The sequence below is a fragment of the Onychomys torridus genome, chromosome 4 (genome assembly GCF_903995425.1).
Source record: "Onychomys torridus chromosome 4, mOncTor1.1, whole genome shotgun sequence".
Taxonomy (NCBI): domain Eukaryota; kingdom Metazoa; phylum Chordata; class Mammalia; order Rodentia; family Cricetidae; genus Onychomys; species Onychomys torridus.
The window spans coordinates 46041978-46059955 of record NC_050446.1 but is presented as its reverse complement, the minus strand read 5'-3'; the positions used below and the strand labels follow the sequence as shown (position 1 = coordinate 46059955).

General features: G+C 41.5%; 1 protein-coding gene across 2 annotated transcripts; it reads right to left on the bottom strand.

The window, feature by feature from the left end:
* Positions 1-406: 406 nt before the first annotated feature.
* Positions 407-7812, bottom strand: G6pc2 (glucose-6-phosphatase catalytic subunit 2). Of its 2 annotated transcripts, XM_036183175.1 has the most exons (5): positions 7595-7812; positions 7121-7230; positions 4633-4744; positions 1544-1659; positions 407-918 (listed from the first exon to the last, which is right to left on the bottom strand). In XM_036183175.1, exons 1-5 carry the CDS (start codon positions 7810-7812, stop codon positions 407-409), a joined length of 1068 nt encoding a protein of 355 aa, XP_036039068.1. The 2 variants fall into 2 exon arrangements, with proteins under 2 accessions (XP_036039068.1, XP_036039069.1); XM_036183176.1 differs by lacking the exon at positions 1544-1659 and having other exon boundaries at positions 894-918.
* Positions 7813-17978: the final 10166 nt, after the last annotated feature.

The window sequence follows — 17978 nt, the reverse complement described above, 5'->3', positions numbered from 1 at the left end:
AGGTTTTTACATGATAGAAGCATCAAACACTGGAGGGTCTGTGGAGTGCTACAGAGTATGACAGAGAGAGAGAGAGAGAGAGAGAGAGAGAGAGAGAGAGACAGAGACAGAGACATCACGATTACTAGGACAGTCAGAACTCAGTCCCTGCCAATTGTCTACATGGGTTATGCCATATTATCAGGTTTGTCAAGAAAAAAATAGATGTGATTACTTCTGGTCAAATACTGTTATTTTAAATGCCACTGGGAAAACACACTAAATCTATGTTTGTGGGTGGGGCAGGACCTGTAGCCACCATGTTGTGACCTTTGCAGAGATGTTTCCAGCATCTCTGCTCTGTGGTTCTACTGAGAAATGCAGGAAGTAGGGGATCCTGGGAGCCCAGAGCACTGCAGGCACAGCTCTATTTAATCTTCTTCTCCCTGGCTCTCATTAACATATGGATACAGTAAGGAACTAGAGCCACCACAGTCAGTGGGATGGATGCACTTTTACAGAAAGACAGGAGGTAAAATAAAGGTTCTGTGTGAGTTGGGATCTTGATGAGGTGATAAAGTTGTAATGTGGTCAGTGAGGTCACGGCACAGAGCAACCGGAAGCTCAGCCTGCAGCCATTTTCTCCCCGGCAGCTCATAAGGAACATTTTTGAGTTGATGGCAAAACCCAAGCCAGAGAGGACCCCGAGGTTTCTCACAAGTCCAGCAAAAGGTGTGCTGTCCATGTGGATCCAGTCAGGGTTGGCACACCACTTTTTGGCTATAGGCACAGACCACAGCAGGTCAATGTCGAGCAGTCTGAGAAGCAGGTAAAAGCCAAGTGCAAATAGGAAGAGGAAGATGTTGGTCTTCAGGTACATATTCAAGCTGGCCATGTGGATCCCTGGAGTGTGTTCAAAGGCCTCTGCTACTAGCATCCCTAGGGATTGCAAAGAGATACTGCCATGAGTGTGTGACCCTGAGTCTTTCAGGAATCTTTCCCCTCTGCACTGGGAAGGGCTTTAGACACCTAGGTTCTAACAATTTCCTAAAGTGTTTTCAGACATTAATTGAAAACAGGATAGTCCCATGGTCTTTCCACTACCTACACTGGCCAAGATGGATCAGTTAGAAGTCAGTATCATTGAATGACAACCCATTTTACAGGCAGAACACTAAGTAACACTAAGCAGTCACACAATAAGAACTTAGATAAATCAGAGTGTCTTGACTGTGGGTTGCAGGGTTGTTATGAAGTCCCCGCAAATCACAGTACATGACAAGATGGCTTCGAAGATGGCCTTCACTTCAGTTACACCTCTCAGCAAAGCCCATCTCACCATGTAGTTATCCATTCCACATGTGACAGAGACTGTGTCAGCATGTGCACAGAGGCTCAGGGGAGAGGTATTAAATCACTTAAGCCCCCAATGGTAGCATTTGTGTTAGTGGCTTGATAGAACTACCTCTGACACAAGAAAACTGATGACCAGGGAGCATCTGATACCACAATGCACCAAACAATGCAAAGGTGTTACCAACAAAATATAAAAGACCATATTTACCACCAATGACTCCAAGAATGACCTGATGAGGGAAATGTGTTGCTATGAATACTCTGGAGATGCAGACACTGATTTGAATCAACCAGAAAACACTCCAAAGGAAGGACCAGGCCAGTCTGTGATGGAAGAATAGACACAGGTATGAATAGCAAAGAAATCATAACACCCATAAAATTAGGTGTGTGACACCTGTTAGTCCTTACAGGAATCTTCCGGGTATGACATAACACAATTCTAGAGTCTTGTTTTCAACATGCCTTCACGTCTTCCATGGGATTTCAAAGCTTTAGCACAGGACCTCACATTCCTCAATGCTATCTCCTAAGACTTTGATAAATGTTTAAAAGGAAGGCATGTAGTCAAAATTCCAGCATGAAGGAGAGGGATATGGGCATGAAGTTCTGCTCCAAACAGAGGACCTATTGGCATTTGATAGCAAGAGGAGGAGGAGAGTTAGGTTTTTTTTTTTAAGGGTGTGACATCTGGTAGGCCCACCATGCTCCAGTCAGCTTCACACACAAGAACAGCTGAGTAACACAATTTGCTCTTGGTGAGTTTGGGAAAGAGAGAGAGCACGAGAGAGTACGCGCACGCAAGAGAGACAGAGAGACAGAGACCCAAATGGGATTGCTAAGGAGATAGGGGTGGATCTGGGAGAAGCTGGGTGAGAGGAGATTTGTATCAAGATACAGTGCATGAAATTCTCAAGAATTATTATAAAAATTATTCTTAAAGAGGAAGGCTTTTTGATGACCTTGAAATAAAGGTAAAGGAACAAGGAGGGTTCAGGTGTGTGTGTGTGTGTATGTGTGTGAGTGTGTGTGTGTGTGTGTGTGTGTGTGTATATGTGTGTGAATGTGTGTGAGTGTGTATGTGTGTCAGTGTGTGTATATGTGTGTGAATGTATGTATGTGTATGTGTGTGAGTGTGTGTATGTGTGTGAGTGTGTGAATGTGTGTGTATATGTGTGTGTATGTGTGTATATGTGTGTGTATGTGTGTGTATGTGTATGTGTGTGAGTTTGTATGTGTGTGTATGTGTGTGAGTGTGTATATGTGTGTGAATGTGTGTGTATGTGAATGTGTGTGAGTGTGTGTATGTGTGTGAATGTATGTGTATGTGTGTGAGTGTGTGTATGTGTGTGAGTGTGTGAATGTGTGTGTGTGTGAGTGTGTGAATGTGTGTGTATATGTGTGAATGTGTGTGTGTGTGTGTGTGTGTGTGTGTGTGTGTGTGTGTGTGTGTGTAGGGGGCAATTATTAGTATCCAGAATAATCAAGGATAAACCATACAGATTTTTGTCCCCTGTCATTTGTGCTTCCTCTCTGCCCTCCACTCTCAGCTTTTCTTTGTTTGAAGAAAACACTGGAGAAGCAGAGTCCATTTAGGCAAAAAGCTCGTGAATGTTCCATTGAGCCCATGGCGTCACTGTGTGTAATCTCACAGACTCTCAGGGGCCCTGATCATTGTATGATATAAAAAAATTAAAAAAAAACAAGAAAATACACCATATATATTCAATTAGAAACAGAAATGTACAGAAAAAAAAACAGTGTAGAATATTAAACTCCAAACAATTAAAAGAAAGCTGTATTTAGTGACAGGCATCATCAAATGGTTTATTGTTTACAACTGGACCAAAATTTAGTTATAACAAGACCAAAGATTAAAAAGAAGAAATGAGTCTGTCAAAGAAGAGGTACCAAGTGTTTTTCCAAAGGCAAGAAGAGTTAACAAGGATTTGAAAATGTCAGGGTGAAGTGTAGGCACTCACTATATTTTCTTTTAAAGATTTAATTTATTTTTATTTTATGTGTATGAGTGTTTTGCCTGTGCGTCTGTATAAAGTACCATGTGTGTGTCCCTGGTGCCCTTAGAGACCAGGAGAGGGTTTCAGATCCCCTGGAACTGCTTTTATAGATGGTTGTAAGCCATTGTGTGGGTTCTGGGAACCAAACCTGGGTCCCTTGCAAGATCAGCAAGTGCTTTTAACCACTGGGCCTTCCATCTCTTTAGCCCCTACTCACTACATTTTTACAGATGAAGAAAATATTGTCATTACCAGTGTCAAAAAGGAATAGGAATATTGGTTAGAACAAACATATTTTTCTAGGACTGTTAATTCAAGGGAAGAATGACCCATATAGACTTATTTCTTACATATTCAGCACTACTCTTAAGAAGTGGAATAATTCTTCATTTTAGGAGAAATTTCATATACTGGTAATGGCTGTATGCCAGATTTTTAAAAAGGTTGACACATTTTCTTTCTATAACTAAATTTTGGTCTGCTTGTCAACAACATAACATTTGAGGATTTCTGGTATTCCATACAGTTTTTTTTAATGGTTAGATTTTAATATTTGATTTTCCTTGCATGTTTCTGCTTCTAATCAAAACTGTACAATTTATGTCTATAGTGATGTTTGCGATTGCTTTAATTACAAAGAATTTCAGAAGAAGAACAGAAGAAAACGGCCAATTTCTACAATGGTGTATTATCTTAAAGTTCTATATGGGTCTACACATTAAGAAATGTGTTGGCAGTAAATCTAACATGCGAATTTAATTTTGCCTCTAGAATGGTTTAATTAAAAGAGACTGCACAGATTTTAACAGCTAGAATATATTTTAGTGATCTTAAAAGCATTGGGTGTTCAAAGTAGGAAGCATAATTTCACTAGATAAATCAATGCATTCAAGAGCAACGATAATTCTTAAAATTTTAAGTTAATCTTAAGGCAAGAGAACGTGAATGCAAAAATGTTTCCTTGTGCAATTTTAGATGACTTGTTTATGAAGTATCAAAATAATAATTGAATTTCAGAATCCCAAAGGCGTATTTAACAAGTCATTAATCAGATAAACATTTCCAACTCAATTATAAAAGTGGTAATAGCTGTGAGCTAATTAGGACAATATCTTAAAGCAGAATATTCATTTCCCACTCATTCTGCTACATGGGCTGTGAAAGAATAGAATAACACAATTCATTGAATGACTAAAAATGTATTAAAATGAATATTTCGAAAGGACTTCACATATTCAATACTGTCTTGTTAATGCCACAGGAGTTGGAGCGAGCTGACCTGTGCAGAGTGACAGAGGACTTCTCCAGCCGGCCGACAGTGAAGCTGAGGGCAGCTGTTACCATGACACACCAGACACACGATGAGCCCATTGCGTGACCAGAGGGACTTCCTGTAATGAGCAGTGTTTGTTCAAAAAGTGCTTAATTAAGTATCAGGAATGAGATGATAGGATGTCATATTTCCCATGAAAATTGCAATAAAATAATAAAATAAAATAGAAGCCTCATTGGTTATGGGTTAATATACACTGAATAGAAGTAGAGGTTGAGTCAATTTGAGACTCAAATTCACCATTTCAAAAACTTTTTTTTTTCTTTAACAAAAGGAAGGAACAGAGAGAAAATTGCTAGGAATGACTGATTTTCCTCTTGGTCCCTGGAGCAGCCCACACTTGACCATTATTTGGACGATAATCGTTAGAGTTAAAAATTCCTGTGTCAAATACAGGGAATGTGACTTCTCCAGACAATTCCACATAACATGGATGTAAGAGGGCCATGAGACGTTCTGACATGAACCTACAACATACATAATCAGTCATAACTTTATGTAATTCTACCTTAACTTTCTTTAATGAAAGTGCTTTACGTATTAACTCTCTCCCTCCTCCAGATTTTCAAGGTGATTGAAATCAATATATCCAAGTGTAACTAAGAGCATGGCTCCAATCAACACAATCTTATTTATTCTTCGTATGTTGTTTTCAATTGACAGGAAAATTAAAGTACTTCTACTGATCTTGAGTCGGTTTATTTTCCTTCAGCTAACAGGCTATCGTTGGTCAGCTGTGGTTTACCGACTGACTTACAAACAACTGCTGTGTGTGTGCGGAAGCCAGAATGTGCATATTGTGGCCATTGCTGTGAGAATCTTTGCTAACCAGTGGAGAATCCACTCCACACAGACACTAAAGGGGGGTGTGAATCTTGATAGAAAACACCTGTCATCGGGCCGTTCCTTATTACCAGAATGGATGCCTTTCCTATACTGTTAGCTTACTTTAACCATTTTACCTACGTGCCGGACATAACTTTTCACCCAGCAGGTCACTCGGGTTACATACCAAACTATCTTGGAAAAACAAAGCACCAATCACTTTGTTTGTTGTTAAACATAGATGCACCCATTTTTCACTGTAGAAATTCTTTTTCTTTTACCCCATATCCTGTGAAAAGGATGGAACAGATGCCAGGAAGTTTGGGGATAAAAGAAAAGAGCATTTTAGTCACCCCCAAAGCTACCCATCAATCCGTCTACCTACTCATCACATACTGGTTACACAAGTATGAAATACATTTAATCCTTGGCTAATGGGGCATATAGTTGGAGCAGCCAGATAGCTAAAGAATTAATTATGATATTTTAAAAATGCTGATATATATATATATATATATATACTTTTATAAGAGCAAAAGAAGATATTCAGAAAATTCATTAGGAGCTCCTGCATTTAGGGTTTGTTTCAAAGGACTGTCTAATGGCAAGAATTTTATGCTGTTTAACAAACTACTATATGGTACAATACAACACTTTCACAAAAGCTAAGGCAATGTATATTATATATTCATATATATGATACATATATCAAGTTTTTACTCTTAAATTCAACTTCTACATATAGATGTCATACTTAATACAGACTCTTTTAAGTTAAAAACAGCCTAAGAAGCCTGCTAACATGCTATACAGTCAAGAGCAAAAAAGGAAAAAAAAAATGGTAGAGACACTGTATACTGACAGCAGAAATACTAAGAAGTCCTCACCTTTCTTATAAAACATCTGTCTTTCCCTCATTCATGAGATTCTCAGAAGACCTGTAGCCATGAAGCTGCTGAACAGCAGACACATCAACATTTCTAGACTGTTTTGTTTGTTTTTTCTTTTTCTTTTTTCTTCTATTTTTTTTTTTTTTTTCTGGAGCTGAGGACCGAACACAGGGCTTTGTGCTTGCTAGGCAAGTGCTCTACCACTGAGCTAAATCCCCAACCCCTTGTTTTGTTTTTGTTTGGTTTTGTCCCTCGAGACATGGTTTCACTGTGTAACAGAACAAAGTCCTGGCTGTCCTGGAACACGCTCTATAGACCAGGTTGGCCTTGAACTCACAGAGATCTGCTTGCCTCTGCCTCTTGAGTTCTGGGATTGAAGATGTATACTACCATGTCCAGCCATTTTTAAACTCTTAATGTAGTTCTTTGGGATTTTGTTCAAACTTATTGTTTTTTCATTTGTTTTCATACCAAACCATTACTTCAAAAAGTAAATACTCAAGTATAAAATAGTTTGGGAAGTATTCTCCCCACATAATCTTTCATAAATAGCGATATAGAATTTGACTTCTCATAAAATTCTTTCCTTCCTTATTAGCAATTTTTACAATAAATGTTAAGCACCCCCACTCGTGATATTTTCTCTGAGATCCTAGATATCAGGATGCTAATTGTGCATAAAATAGCGTCCAGGAAGTGAGGTTTCTTCAATTGCTTACCTGGGCCTGTTTCACATGTAGTAGGAAACTGTTCAATACATGGGGTTGAGTGATTTGGGTAAATCTGAGTTTCTTGGATCCACCAGTAAGGGCGATGCCCAAATAATATCCTGTAATTAAATGCATACAAATTTCACATGACTTATATACAACAGTTAGCTAAGTGGAAACTTGTGATTAAACATGTAACTCTCCAAGTGACTTAGAATCACCAATCTCACCACTCTACTGCTAACTTCTTGGCTAATCAGAGCATATGTGTTATTGGGGTTTGGAATCACTTAGACTTCAGTCAAAGTAAACATTTCTATACTTTTTGTAAGTTCTACTTATGAATCCTGGTGTTTCAAAGTAACCAATTTGTTTGAAATATATTCCAAGTCAAACTACATGTGCCTGAAACTTGATCGTTAAGCTAAAATTACAAATTTAAGAACACATTTTAGGAAAAATCAAACAAATCAGTAGTCTTACCACTTGAATATAAGATTGAACCAGTCCCCTATGACAGCCACCCATATCATCTTGGTTCCAACAGTCTGGTTCAGTTGAAACCAAAGTGGGAAGTAAACAGAAAAGATATTCCGGGGGTCTCCAACATCGGACATAAAATTTAGAAAATCGTAGTAAGCCCTGTAGTCTTTCTGTAGATGCTGAATAATGAGTACTCCACTCCTGTGAAGGAAATCCATCTTGAGAAGATGCGGGTCTAAACTAGAAGCCACTGGAACTGCAGAGCTCTGCGTCCACCCATCTTTATATGGCACCCTTGTGATGTGCTGAGCCATTCCTGTGACAGGTGATGCTGACCATCTGTGGAGAGAGCGTGATGGTCCTCCCTTGAAAGGTTCATCTGTTTGTGACTTTAATTGGTGGAAAAGGTGCAGTACATGATGATCCGCTGCAATCTGGAGGGGAGCACAGTGGACTTCTTTGGCCTCCTTCTTTTCTGTGAACAGTTGGATCGTGTTTGCTTGAAATTTTTCACACAGTTCATTTCCCTCAAGGGCAGGCATTAGCAATCTCTATGCTTGGCTAGCAGACTACATAAATAATTATTCCCTGTCAAATAAGCCTCAAAGCTGTGTGTTTTAATTTCAGATTGCCTAGCTTTCTGACTGTTCTGCTGCGTCTTTGGGGAAAATGAGAGGGTGAATTTTTTATTTGAAGATTTTTATGATTCAACAGATTAATTGCTGATGATAGGTTTTAAAAAACAAATGATTGGGTAGGTCTTCACAATCAAAGAATGACAGGATATGTATGGAACAAAGAAGAAGCTACAGGGGGTACATGGTGGGGGAATGTGTTGTTTATATGTTTGATTGTGAGGCCAAAAAAAAAAAAAAGAAAAGAAAAAAGAAAGAAAGAAAAAAAAAGAGCAGACTTCCTTGATTTACTTGGGTAATAGAAATGTGTTAGGACTAAACCATTATTATTATTACAATGTATGTATGTCCGTGTGTCTGTCTATGGGTGCACACATAGCACGGCGTATTTCTAGAGGTCAGAGGACAACATTCAGGAGTCAGTTCTGTTTTCACTGAGGGTTCCAGGGCATGAACCCAGGCAATCGGGCTTGTGGAGCAAACACTCTTACTACGAGCCGTCTCCCTGGCTCTGTATTGCTTTGAACGGATGAGAGAATACGGCTTCTTCGAGCTTTGGAAAACAGCACCCATGACAAAGACAGAAATCGACAACCGAGGGCTTCCCTCCAGTCAGGGGCTTTCAACCATTTGGTTTGTTGAAAATGGCTCGTGAGAAGTAAGTGAGAAACACTCAGACAAACGCATACACAGGGTGAAGAGAGTGCAAGGGCGGAGTCCTCCTCAGAGTGCAGTTCTGTTTCTGTCTAGTAGGGTGGGTGAGGGGTCAATTAAACCCTCCCAGGTGCTGAAGGTGTGGCCAGTTCAGTTCATCCCTCCATTCAGCTGTCTTTGTGAATCCCAGCATACTCTACTAGAAACTGTCTTCACTGGCTACAGCTGTGGTGTGACGATCTTCTAGAGCTATCCCATCATTCTACAGGACCAGTTTTATGGGCATGCAGTCCCTATGGGTACCTTGCTGACCTCTGTTGCCTCCCCTGGAAGAAATGGATTAACTGGCCACTAAAATGTTTTGGGGCACCTTACAGTGAGCATAGTTCTTTTGATAAGGGGAAAATGGGGTGGGGGAAGGACTGGCCTGTTTCTAACACACATTGATGTAGTAGAATTATTCTTTTTTTGTTATTTAAAATTTTTTTATTCATTTTACATACCAATCACAGATCCCCCTCTCATCCCTCCTCCCACTCCCCTTCAACTCACCCCCCCAACCCCTCCTCCAAAAGGGTAAGTAAGGCCTCCCATGGGGCGTCAACAAAGCCTGGTACATTCAGTTGAGGCAGGACCAAGCCCCTCCCCACTTCATCTAGGCTGAGCAAGGTTTCCCACCATAGGTAACGAGCTCCAAAAAGCCAGTTCATGTACCCGGGATAGATCCTGATCCCACTGCCAGAGGCCTCTCAAACAGACCAAGCTACACAACTGTCTCCCATATGCAGAGGGCCTAGTTTAGTCCCATACAGGTTCCACAGTTATCGGTCTAAAGTTTCTGAGTTCCTACAAGCTTGGAACTATAGATTTCCCCATCATGATCTTGACCTCCCTTGCTCATAAAATCCCTCTTCCCTCTCTTTGACTGGACTCCCAGAGCTCATCCTGGTGCTTGGTTGTGAATCTCTACATCTGCTTCCATCAGTTACTGGGTGAAGGCTCTATGATGACAGTTAGTATATTCACCAATCTGATTACTAGGGTAGGCCAGTTCAGGCATCCTCTCCACTATTGCTAGTAGTCTAAACTGGGGTCGTCCTTGTGGATTCCTGGGAATTTCATAAGGCCCATTATGAATAAAGTTGGGGTAGCTGGGTATTGACCCAGGGCCTTCCAGAAGTTATCCTGTGTCTATATCTATATTTCTTCCTATTATTTCCCAATTCCTCACTCCTCCCCTCAAGAACCCTTAGACAGGTCGGGGCTGGCCCCTGACAGGTACACATACACAACGGAGTATTACTCAACTGTAAAAAACAATGACATCATGAAAATTTCAGGCAAATGGATAAAACTAGTAAATATCATCCTGAGTGAGGTAACCCAGACTCAGAAAGACAAACATGGTATGTGCTCACTCATAAGTGGATACTAGATGTAAAGCAAAGACTACAACCCCCAACTCTAGAGAAGCTAGGAAACAAGGAGGACCCTAAGAGGGACACATGGATCACCTTGGGAAGGACAAACAGAGGAGATCTCCATGAGTAAACCAGGGATGATGGGGGGCAATAGAGGGGAGGAGATGGGGGATGAGAACATGAGGGAAAGGGATGGTTGAGCTGGGGAGGGATGGAGTCGGGGAGCAATGAAAGAAATATCTTGATAGAGGGAGATATTATGGGGTGAGGGAGAAACCTGGTACTAGGGAAATTCTCAGGAATCCACAAGGATTATTCTTAACTGGTAATTAGATACCTCAGGCTATCAGGGGCAATGACCTTGTCTCATCCCAGATAAACTGAATGCTTGGTGGTGGGATCTCTGCGTTGGTCATATAAAAATAGTCTGATTCTGGTACAGAACCTGGGCTTAGAATGACTGAGCTCAAACAAACCATATGTAGCATTTGCCTTGACCAACCAACGTCTATCCTTCAGGCCTTTTTGTTTTACATATTCAGGTTCTCTAATTTCCATAATTTCTTTAATGAGCCATGAGGAAAGACATAACTTCCCTTTATTCTTTTTCTAAGAAGTTTTTGAGCTACATAATTCATGATTCTCATTTTCTTCAGAAGTGCCTTGTCCTTAAATCAGGGTACAAATGATATCAAATGCATTTTGTCTTATAATGAAAAATTAAACTTTGTGCTCATTCAACATTTTGGAGTCTATGGACTGTGATGAAGTCGACTGCCCATTTGCTCTTCATCTTAGATATTAATTTAGACAGTCTCTGTGTCTCCAGAGAGCTCCAGTTCTGCAGATTATAGGATAATTAACAGAAGGAAAAGTATCTCGCTGTCCTTTTCCCTTTAATACAATTTGCTAAATCTTTTTATTCCATCATAGTTTGCTGAGTCTTTTCATGTCTTTGCTCAGTGCACTTTCTCAGCAATGCCTTCTCTGAACAGATTCCCATCGCTCTCTCTCAGGTGTTCTTTCTAGGGCAACATATTCCTCTGCTAAGACTGCCTGCCATGAGAGTATCAGTCTGGGTGGCTAAAATGAATATACATTGAATTTCTCATACTCATGGAAAGTAGAAGTCTACAATGAAGAGAGTCACTATTGTTACAGTTTCCTCTGTGGCCCCTTCTTGGCCTTTGGATGGCTGCCACCATCTCCGTGTATCTTTACATGGTGTTCCCTCAGTACCTGTCCCCACCGTACTCATCTCTCCCTTCCTTTCCTGTCTTTGTGTTCCTCTCTTACTCTATCACCCTTCCATCTCACCTCCTTTTCACACAAATGGTGAGATTTAATTATCTAGACTTACCACTATTATTGTTGTTTGAACAGAGGATCAAGGTTGACCTTGAATGACTTCCGGCATTATCTGAGTCTTCAAATGGGTCATTATCTTTACACTTTCTAGCCAAAGTGCAAAGGCATCTTTAAAACAGGCATAACAAAGTTGAATTGTCCATTGAATTGCATTTAAAAATGAAACCAGGGCCTGTGAGATAGTTCAACAGCTATGACCACTTGCTGCCAAGCTAGCAACCCGAACTCAAGCTCAGGAACACATGGCAGGAGAGAAGTGACTCCACCCACCTGGATATGCATATCCACCCACATATGTATAACACAAACCTCTCCTACACAAAGCAAAGGGGCCTCAAAAGTACACCATCCCTTCAGGATCAGTTGATTTTCTTGCTGTAGGATCATTCTTCACTTGATTTCTCTAGGCTTCCAACAATTAGAATTCTACTATGCCAGAAAAGCATTTCTGTGTAGAAAAAGAGAAAAACATCGTTCTTAGTATATGGTTTGGGTTCAGTCTTGGCCAAATCTTTTCAGTCACTGGGAAACCTGTCATCTGCAATGTATATAGCGGTCAGTGAACTTCCTGTAATCACATGCAAAATGTTTGTCCTTACTCTTTTCTTTGAAGAAGGTCACAGCTTTTGGCAGATTACTAATGGAACCCCTGACCCAAACAGATTAAGTACAACATGAAGTTCACTGGCATCCCCTGTACTGTCCGCATGCCTACTCCCAGGATCTCACCTTCCCGTTTCCTTGGAGACTTCAATACTGCATTCTCCCCAGCATGACTGGCTTGTGTTAATGATTTCCTCACTTTTAATGACTGTGTGGGTGTGTTTTCTCTCACTAATGTAGCCAGTCTCAAAACCCGGTACTGTTGCCCTGTTTTGAAGTTAGTTCTAGTAATGGAAGTTAGTTCTAGTAACTTTCAGCTCTCCACAATGTCCTCATTCCGGTTTGTTTAAATGGTCCCTGGCTTTTAAGTAAACCCTACAAGCTTCAGACTGCAACATGGAGGCCACAGGGCAGACTCTGTTTTTGGTATGTTTTGCCATAGCAAATATTTAAACAAAACAAAACAAAACCACAAGCCATGTTCTTGTCAGAAAATGAACTATTTGCCTCTGAGTTACAGTGCCTGCTGCGATTCAGCACCATTCAGACACATCTGACTTTGGCTGGCACTGCTCATGTGTTGGCAGCAAACAAAAATAGGCCTTTAATGTCTTCGTGGCCATTATCCTTTTCTAACAAATTTATTTGCCTTTTCTAGAATAAATCATATTTGAGAACTCTCCAGTGTCACCTTGCAGAATAAGTGGATTTATTTCAGAGTCTAGAGTTGAGACTCTAGTGAGTTTTAGAAAATAATTACCTCCATTCTGGCTAGCATCCCAGGAACACTGGCATCCCATAATGACACTACTATAAATGATCTTGCCACAGCTTTCAGGTACCCTTCCATCAGTCTCATTATGAACTACTCTCTAGAACTAATCATGACCCATACATCCATGAGCTGAGGCTTGGGTCACAGGAGAAACCAACAGAACGGCCCACGGAATAGTACCATTCATTTTCTTCCGGGTGGAGCTAAGGTGTTATGTAGATGAACTGATGTCAGATGGCCCAGGGAACACTTACTCTGCAACACATCCTGCTCACCTGGAGGGCTTGTTCAAACCAAGATCCCAGGAACCTGGTTCCAGAGTCTTAGATTTAGTAGTAATCAAGCAGGGCCCAAGAGTTGGCATGTCTACTGAACTCACAGACAATGGGGGTGTTTTGGGGGGTTGAACCTTAGTTTTGAGAAGCACTGACAGGTTTTGATTTTTACTTGTCCTGGGTAGGACAGAAGTAGATCATGCAGCATGCAGATTCCTGTAGTCTAGTAGAGGCTGTGAGGTAGCTGTACAAATGCCAGCACCATGCCCTCAGACGGGAACAGAGAGAGGAGGCGAAAGAGAACAGGGTGGATGTAACTTTCAGTCAGTGCGATGGAGAAGTTGTGTGGAAGAGGAAGCATGTGACTGGGCCTTGGACAGGAAAATGACATTTCAGAATACAGTGGAGATAATACTATTGTGCTAACATATTTGCGTTAATTAGTAGACTGCATTTAAAAGCTATAAAATGAACCACTCGGGTTCTTCTTTCCCTCCCTCCCTCCCTCCCTCCCTCCCTCCCTCCCATCCTCCCATCCTCCTCTCCTTCCTTTACTTTGAGACTGGGTCTCGAGTTACAGCTCAGACTGGATTGGAACTCAACTATGTAGCCAATGCTGGCCTCAAATTCACAGCAGCCCTCTTTCGTCAGCCTCATGAATACCGAGATTAAAGAAAAGAACCACCATGCCTGGCTTCAAATGACCACATTTTACATTTCGGAGACAATTAAAAGCTTTATCAGCGACTGAAGCCGTGAGCTCACACATGCTAGGCGCTCTACCACTGAAGTGCACTCTTAACTCTTCTCTTCCTCCTCTTCCAGGAGACAGGATCGCATGCTGGCCTCAAACTCACAGCAATCCTCCTGCCTCAGTCTCCCTAGTACTGGGAACAGCAAACCCTCATGCCTGACTAGCAACCGGCTTCTTAGAGAGAGAAAGCAGAAGAGGGGCTGCCAGTGCCCCGAGACGGAGAATGGGATTCATTGTTCAGTGGACACGGAGATATGAGTAACAGCAGTGGTGGTGCAATGGTATTAATGCAGCACTGATGTTACTACGCTTAAAAAGAGTTAGAGTTGCAAAGAATAATTATGTGCATTTTACCACATTTTCCAAAACGGAGTAGTTTTCTTTTGGCATTGAACATTTTCTCAGTATTGAAAAATGTCCTGTCTTTCCCCCTCTGACACTCTGATATCATTCATCCTTCTTTTCTAATTGAGTAATTTATTAGTGTAATTGTCTTAAATACACAATTCAATAGTTTTTTAGCAAATTTATAGAGTCGTAATCAATCACCATAACCTAATTTTACCGCATTTCTGTCACCTAGAAGGCTCCTGTGTGTCCTTTGGCAGCCAATAGCTGCTGCTGCTGCTGCTGCTGCTGGTCCCCACAACTGCCCGACTGTCTTCTGGGTGGATCTTCATTTTCTGATAATGTCATACAAGTTCAATCACATAATATATATTCCTTCACATCTAGCTTCTTTCATGTAGCATGTTTTTTAGGAAGCTCCCTCCCCCCACCCCATGAATAGCTTGCTGTGAGCCTTTCATTCAATTTCCAGGGTCTTGAAATGACTGTTATTTTTATAACTTTCAATGTTTCTTTTGTAGGGTAGCATTCTTAGTGACTTCATCCAAACCACCATGTTGGAGGGCTCAGAAAATCCTTTTTTTTTTTTTTTTTTTTTTTTGCTTTTAAACATAGAAGATGAAAGAGTCTAGGGGAATCGTGTGTGTGTGTGTGTGTGTGTGTGTGTGTGTGTGTGTGTGTGTGTGCGTGTGTGTTGAGAAAGAGTCTCACTAGGTAACACTAGCTGGCCTGGAATTCATGTAGACCAGACTGAGCTTAAACTCACAGAGATCACCTTGCCTTTGCCTCCCAAGTGCTAGACTGCAGGTGTGTGACATGATGCCTGGCCATTAGTCCACTTTCATGGCTGTATTTATATGCTGTTGGTTCTAGTCCTCTGGAGAACTCTGACTAATCCGTTGAACAAGGCTCCTTCAAACTGACCCATAGGACCATTCCCACACTGGAAGATGTAATGATGTAATATCTTTTTCCTTGCCACCCTGAAGAAATCCACTTGGGTCCCAGACCATATCTATTCCAGAGAAGGCAGCACTCACTTCAACTCATGGCTTAATAGATTCACAATAAGTCCTGCTTGGGTTGAAATGAATGGCATGTAAATATAGTGATGGAGATGATGACAGTGTTCGTGGATGGTGACAAAAGGGTTGTGCTTTCTCTTTTCAAAGACTCAGAAAGCTAGTCCATGGGATGAGCGGCGGGGATGGGGGGATAGTTTTCTCTACCCAGTCTTCCAGATATGAAAAATTTGACAAACGATAGCAATTTCTTTCTCAGACCTTAGTTGAAAAGGAGCGTGGACAAAACGTCAGTGGTTATGGCTAGGTGTGATCACACACACACACACACACACACACACACACACACACACACTCACACACCTCAAGCACTCAGGAAGCTAAGGCAAAGGAAGAACAGGGATCAAGGCCAGAGGTCTGGGCTACTCAGGTGGCTGGGGCAGGAGGATTACAAGATCAGCCTGAGCAACAAAGACTCTTCTTAAAAAGAAAAAAAGAAAACAAAGAAAAGAGGACTGGAGATATGGAGTCGAGTGCTTGCCTGGAATGTGCCAGGCTACAGGTCCCAAACTGAGTATGGTAAAAACATAAAGAGAGGGAGTGAGAGGTTGTAGGGCAGGGGTGGGGGGTGGGGGCAGAAGGGAGAGTTATCAAAGCTAGCCTGGACTACACAGTAAGATCAAATAAAGAAACAACTCCACCTCCCTAACTCCCATGAAGAGAGCAGTGGTCATCCTAGAGCAGGGCACTCTGAGACCTCATGATGCTAGAGGCAATCTCTTTCTCAGTCCAGATTCCGCCCACAGAGAATCTCATCGCTCAAGGTCAACTGAAGAGCGGTGAAAGGTGAGCAGGCCCAGGGCTTCAGTAAGCGCCTTCCTTGACTCTCCACTGTCGGCGGAAAGCCCAGAACATGCATTATCACTCATTCAGCTAAAGACCGGAGACACCCAAGATGTAAAATGTAAGGTAGATGCTGCCACATATCCAAAACCAGATGTTATTGCAGCAGCATTCAAAATTAAAGGCCTTTCATAGCACTCTATCAATCTAATTTTTAAAATCTTTAAAATAATTTATAATTAAAAAAGATGTGTTTGTGGGGTTGGAGAGCTAGTTCAGTGGTTAAGAGTGGTTAAGTGGAACCTTGGGCTTACACTTTGCTCAGTCTGGAAGGAGGGGACTGGACCTGCCTGGACTGAATCCACCAGGTTGAGCTGAATCCCCAGGGGAGTCTTGGCCCTGGAGGAGATGGGAATGGAGGGGAGGGGCTGGGGGGAAGGTGGGGTGGGGGCGGGGTGGGGTGGGGGCGGGAGGGGGGAGGACAGAGGAACCCATGGCTGATGTGTAAAATTAAAACACAAATATAATAAATTTAAAAAGGAGAAAAAAAAGAATCAAACAAACAAAAAAGAGTGGTTAAGTGGTTCACTGGCTGCATTTCCAGAGGACCTGGGTTAAATTTCTAGCTCCCACATGGTAACTCACTGTCTGTAACTGCAGTACCAGGTATCTGATGGTCTCTTTTGACCTCCAAGGGCACTATTTACTCACATGGCACACAGTCACACATGCAGGCAAAACACCCATACACATCAAACAAACAAAATTGGAGCCGTATGTACACATGAGTGTGAGTGTCCATGGAGACACTTGGGTGCTGTGAATGCAAACCAGGTCCTCAGCAAAGGTAACAAAATTTGTTAATAACAGGTCCCAGGCAAGAAACTGACTTTCAGACACACACAGTGTTACGCTAAATGATGATAACTTGCCATGATTCCTAAGTCTTGATTTTTAGTTCTTGAGTTTAAATGGCCCAAATCTTATATTCCTGAGATACCATAATCTTGTAGCTGGTGTTTGGATGCTTAAAGGACCCAGCAGTGTGGTGAAGACCACTGATCTTCCAGCAGGGAGTTATTTTCAGAACCAATATCATAATCAAAGAAGAAAAAAGCAATAAATTAATCTTTCGATACTGACCATCTCTAGTTCCTTTTCTTTAGAGGGTGTATTCTCAATTCCCTACTTTTCTCAGTTTTACAAAGAGGGATGCAAATAGCAAGTCTGTTTCATCTGTAACATGAAACATCTCTTTCATCGCTTCCCCGTGGAAGTTTGCTTCCAACAAATCCTACTTTAAAGTCTTTATTATTGCTATTATATTTAAAGAATGTATTTTAAAATATCTCGGTATCTCCTACCTGTCTATTTTCAAGGAGCACGGGTTACTTTGGTAGTGTTCTGGTCCCATTCATTTTGAAGTTCTGCAAGATCCGGGAGCATCTTGTTCTCGTGACCAGTAAGTTTAAAAAATCAACATCTGACTGGCCTTGATGGCTCAGGGTGAAGAGTTCCTGTAGGCTAGTGGAGCTCGGATTGTCAATGGCTCTGTAGGCTAGTGGAGTTCGGATTGTCAATGGCTCTGTAGGCTAGTGGAGTTCGGATTGTCAATGGCTCACAACTGTTCCAGGGGATCCGATGCCCTCTTCTGAAAACACATGCAAACACAGAAATTAAGTAAGT

What these genes read in the sequence shown, in the direction of transcription:
- G6pc2 (XM_036183175.1), bottom strand. Translation starts at nt 7,812, where the DNA reads ATGGATTTCCTTCACAGGAGTGGAGTACTCATTATTCAGCATCTACAG. An exon ending in TACATGTGAAACAGGCCCAG is followed by an intron (nt 4,745 to 7,120) that starts GTAAGCAATTGA and finishes TGCTCATTACAG; the next exon opens with GAAGTCCCTCTGGTCACGCA. An exon ending in CATTCTTGGAGTCATTGGTG is followed by an intron (nt 919 to 1,543) that starts GTAAATATGGTC and finishes TGCAATCCCTAG; the next exon opens with GGATGCTAGTAGCAGAGGCC.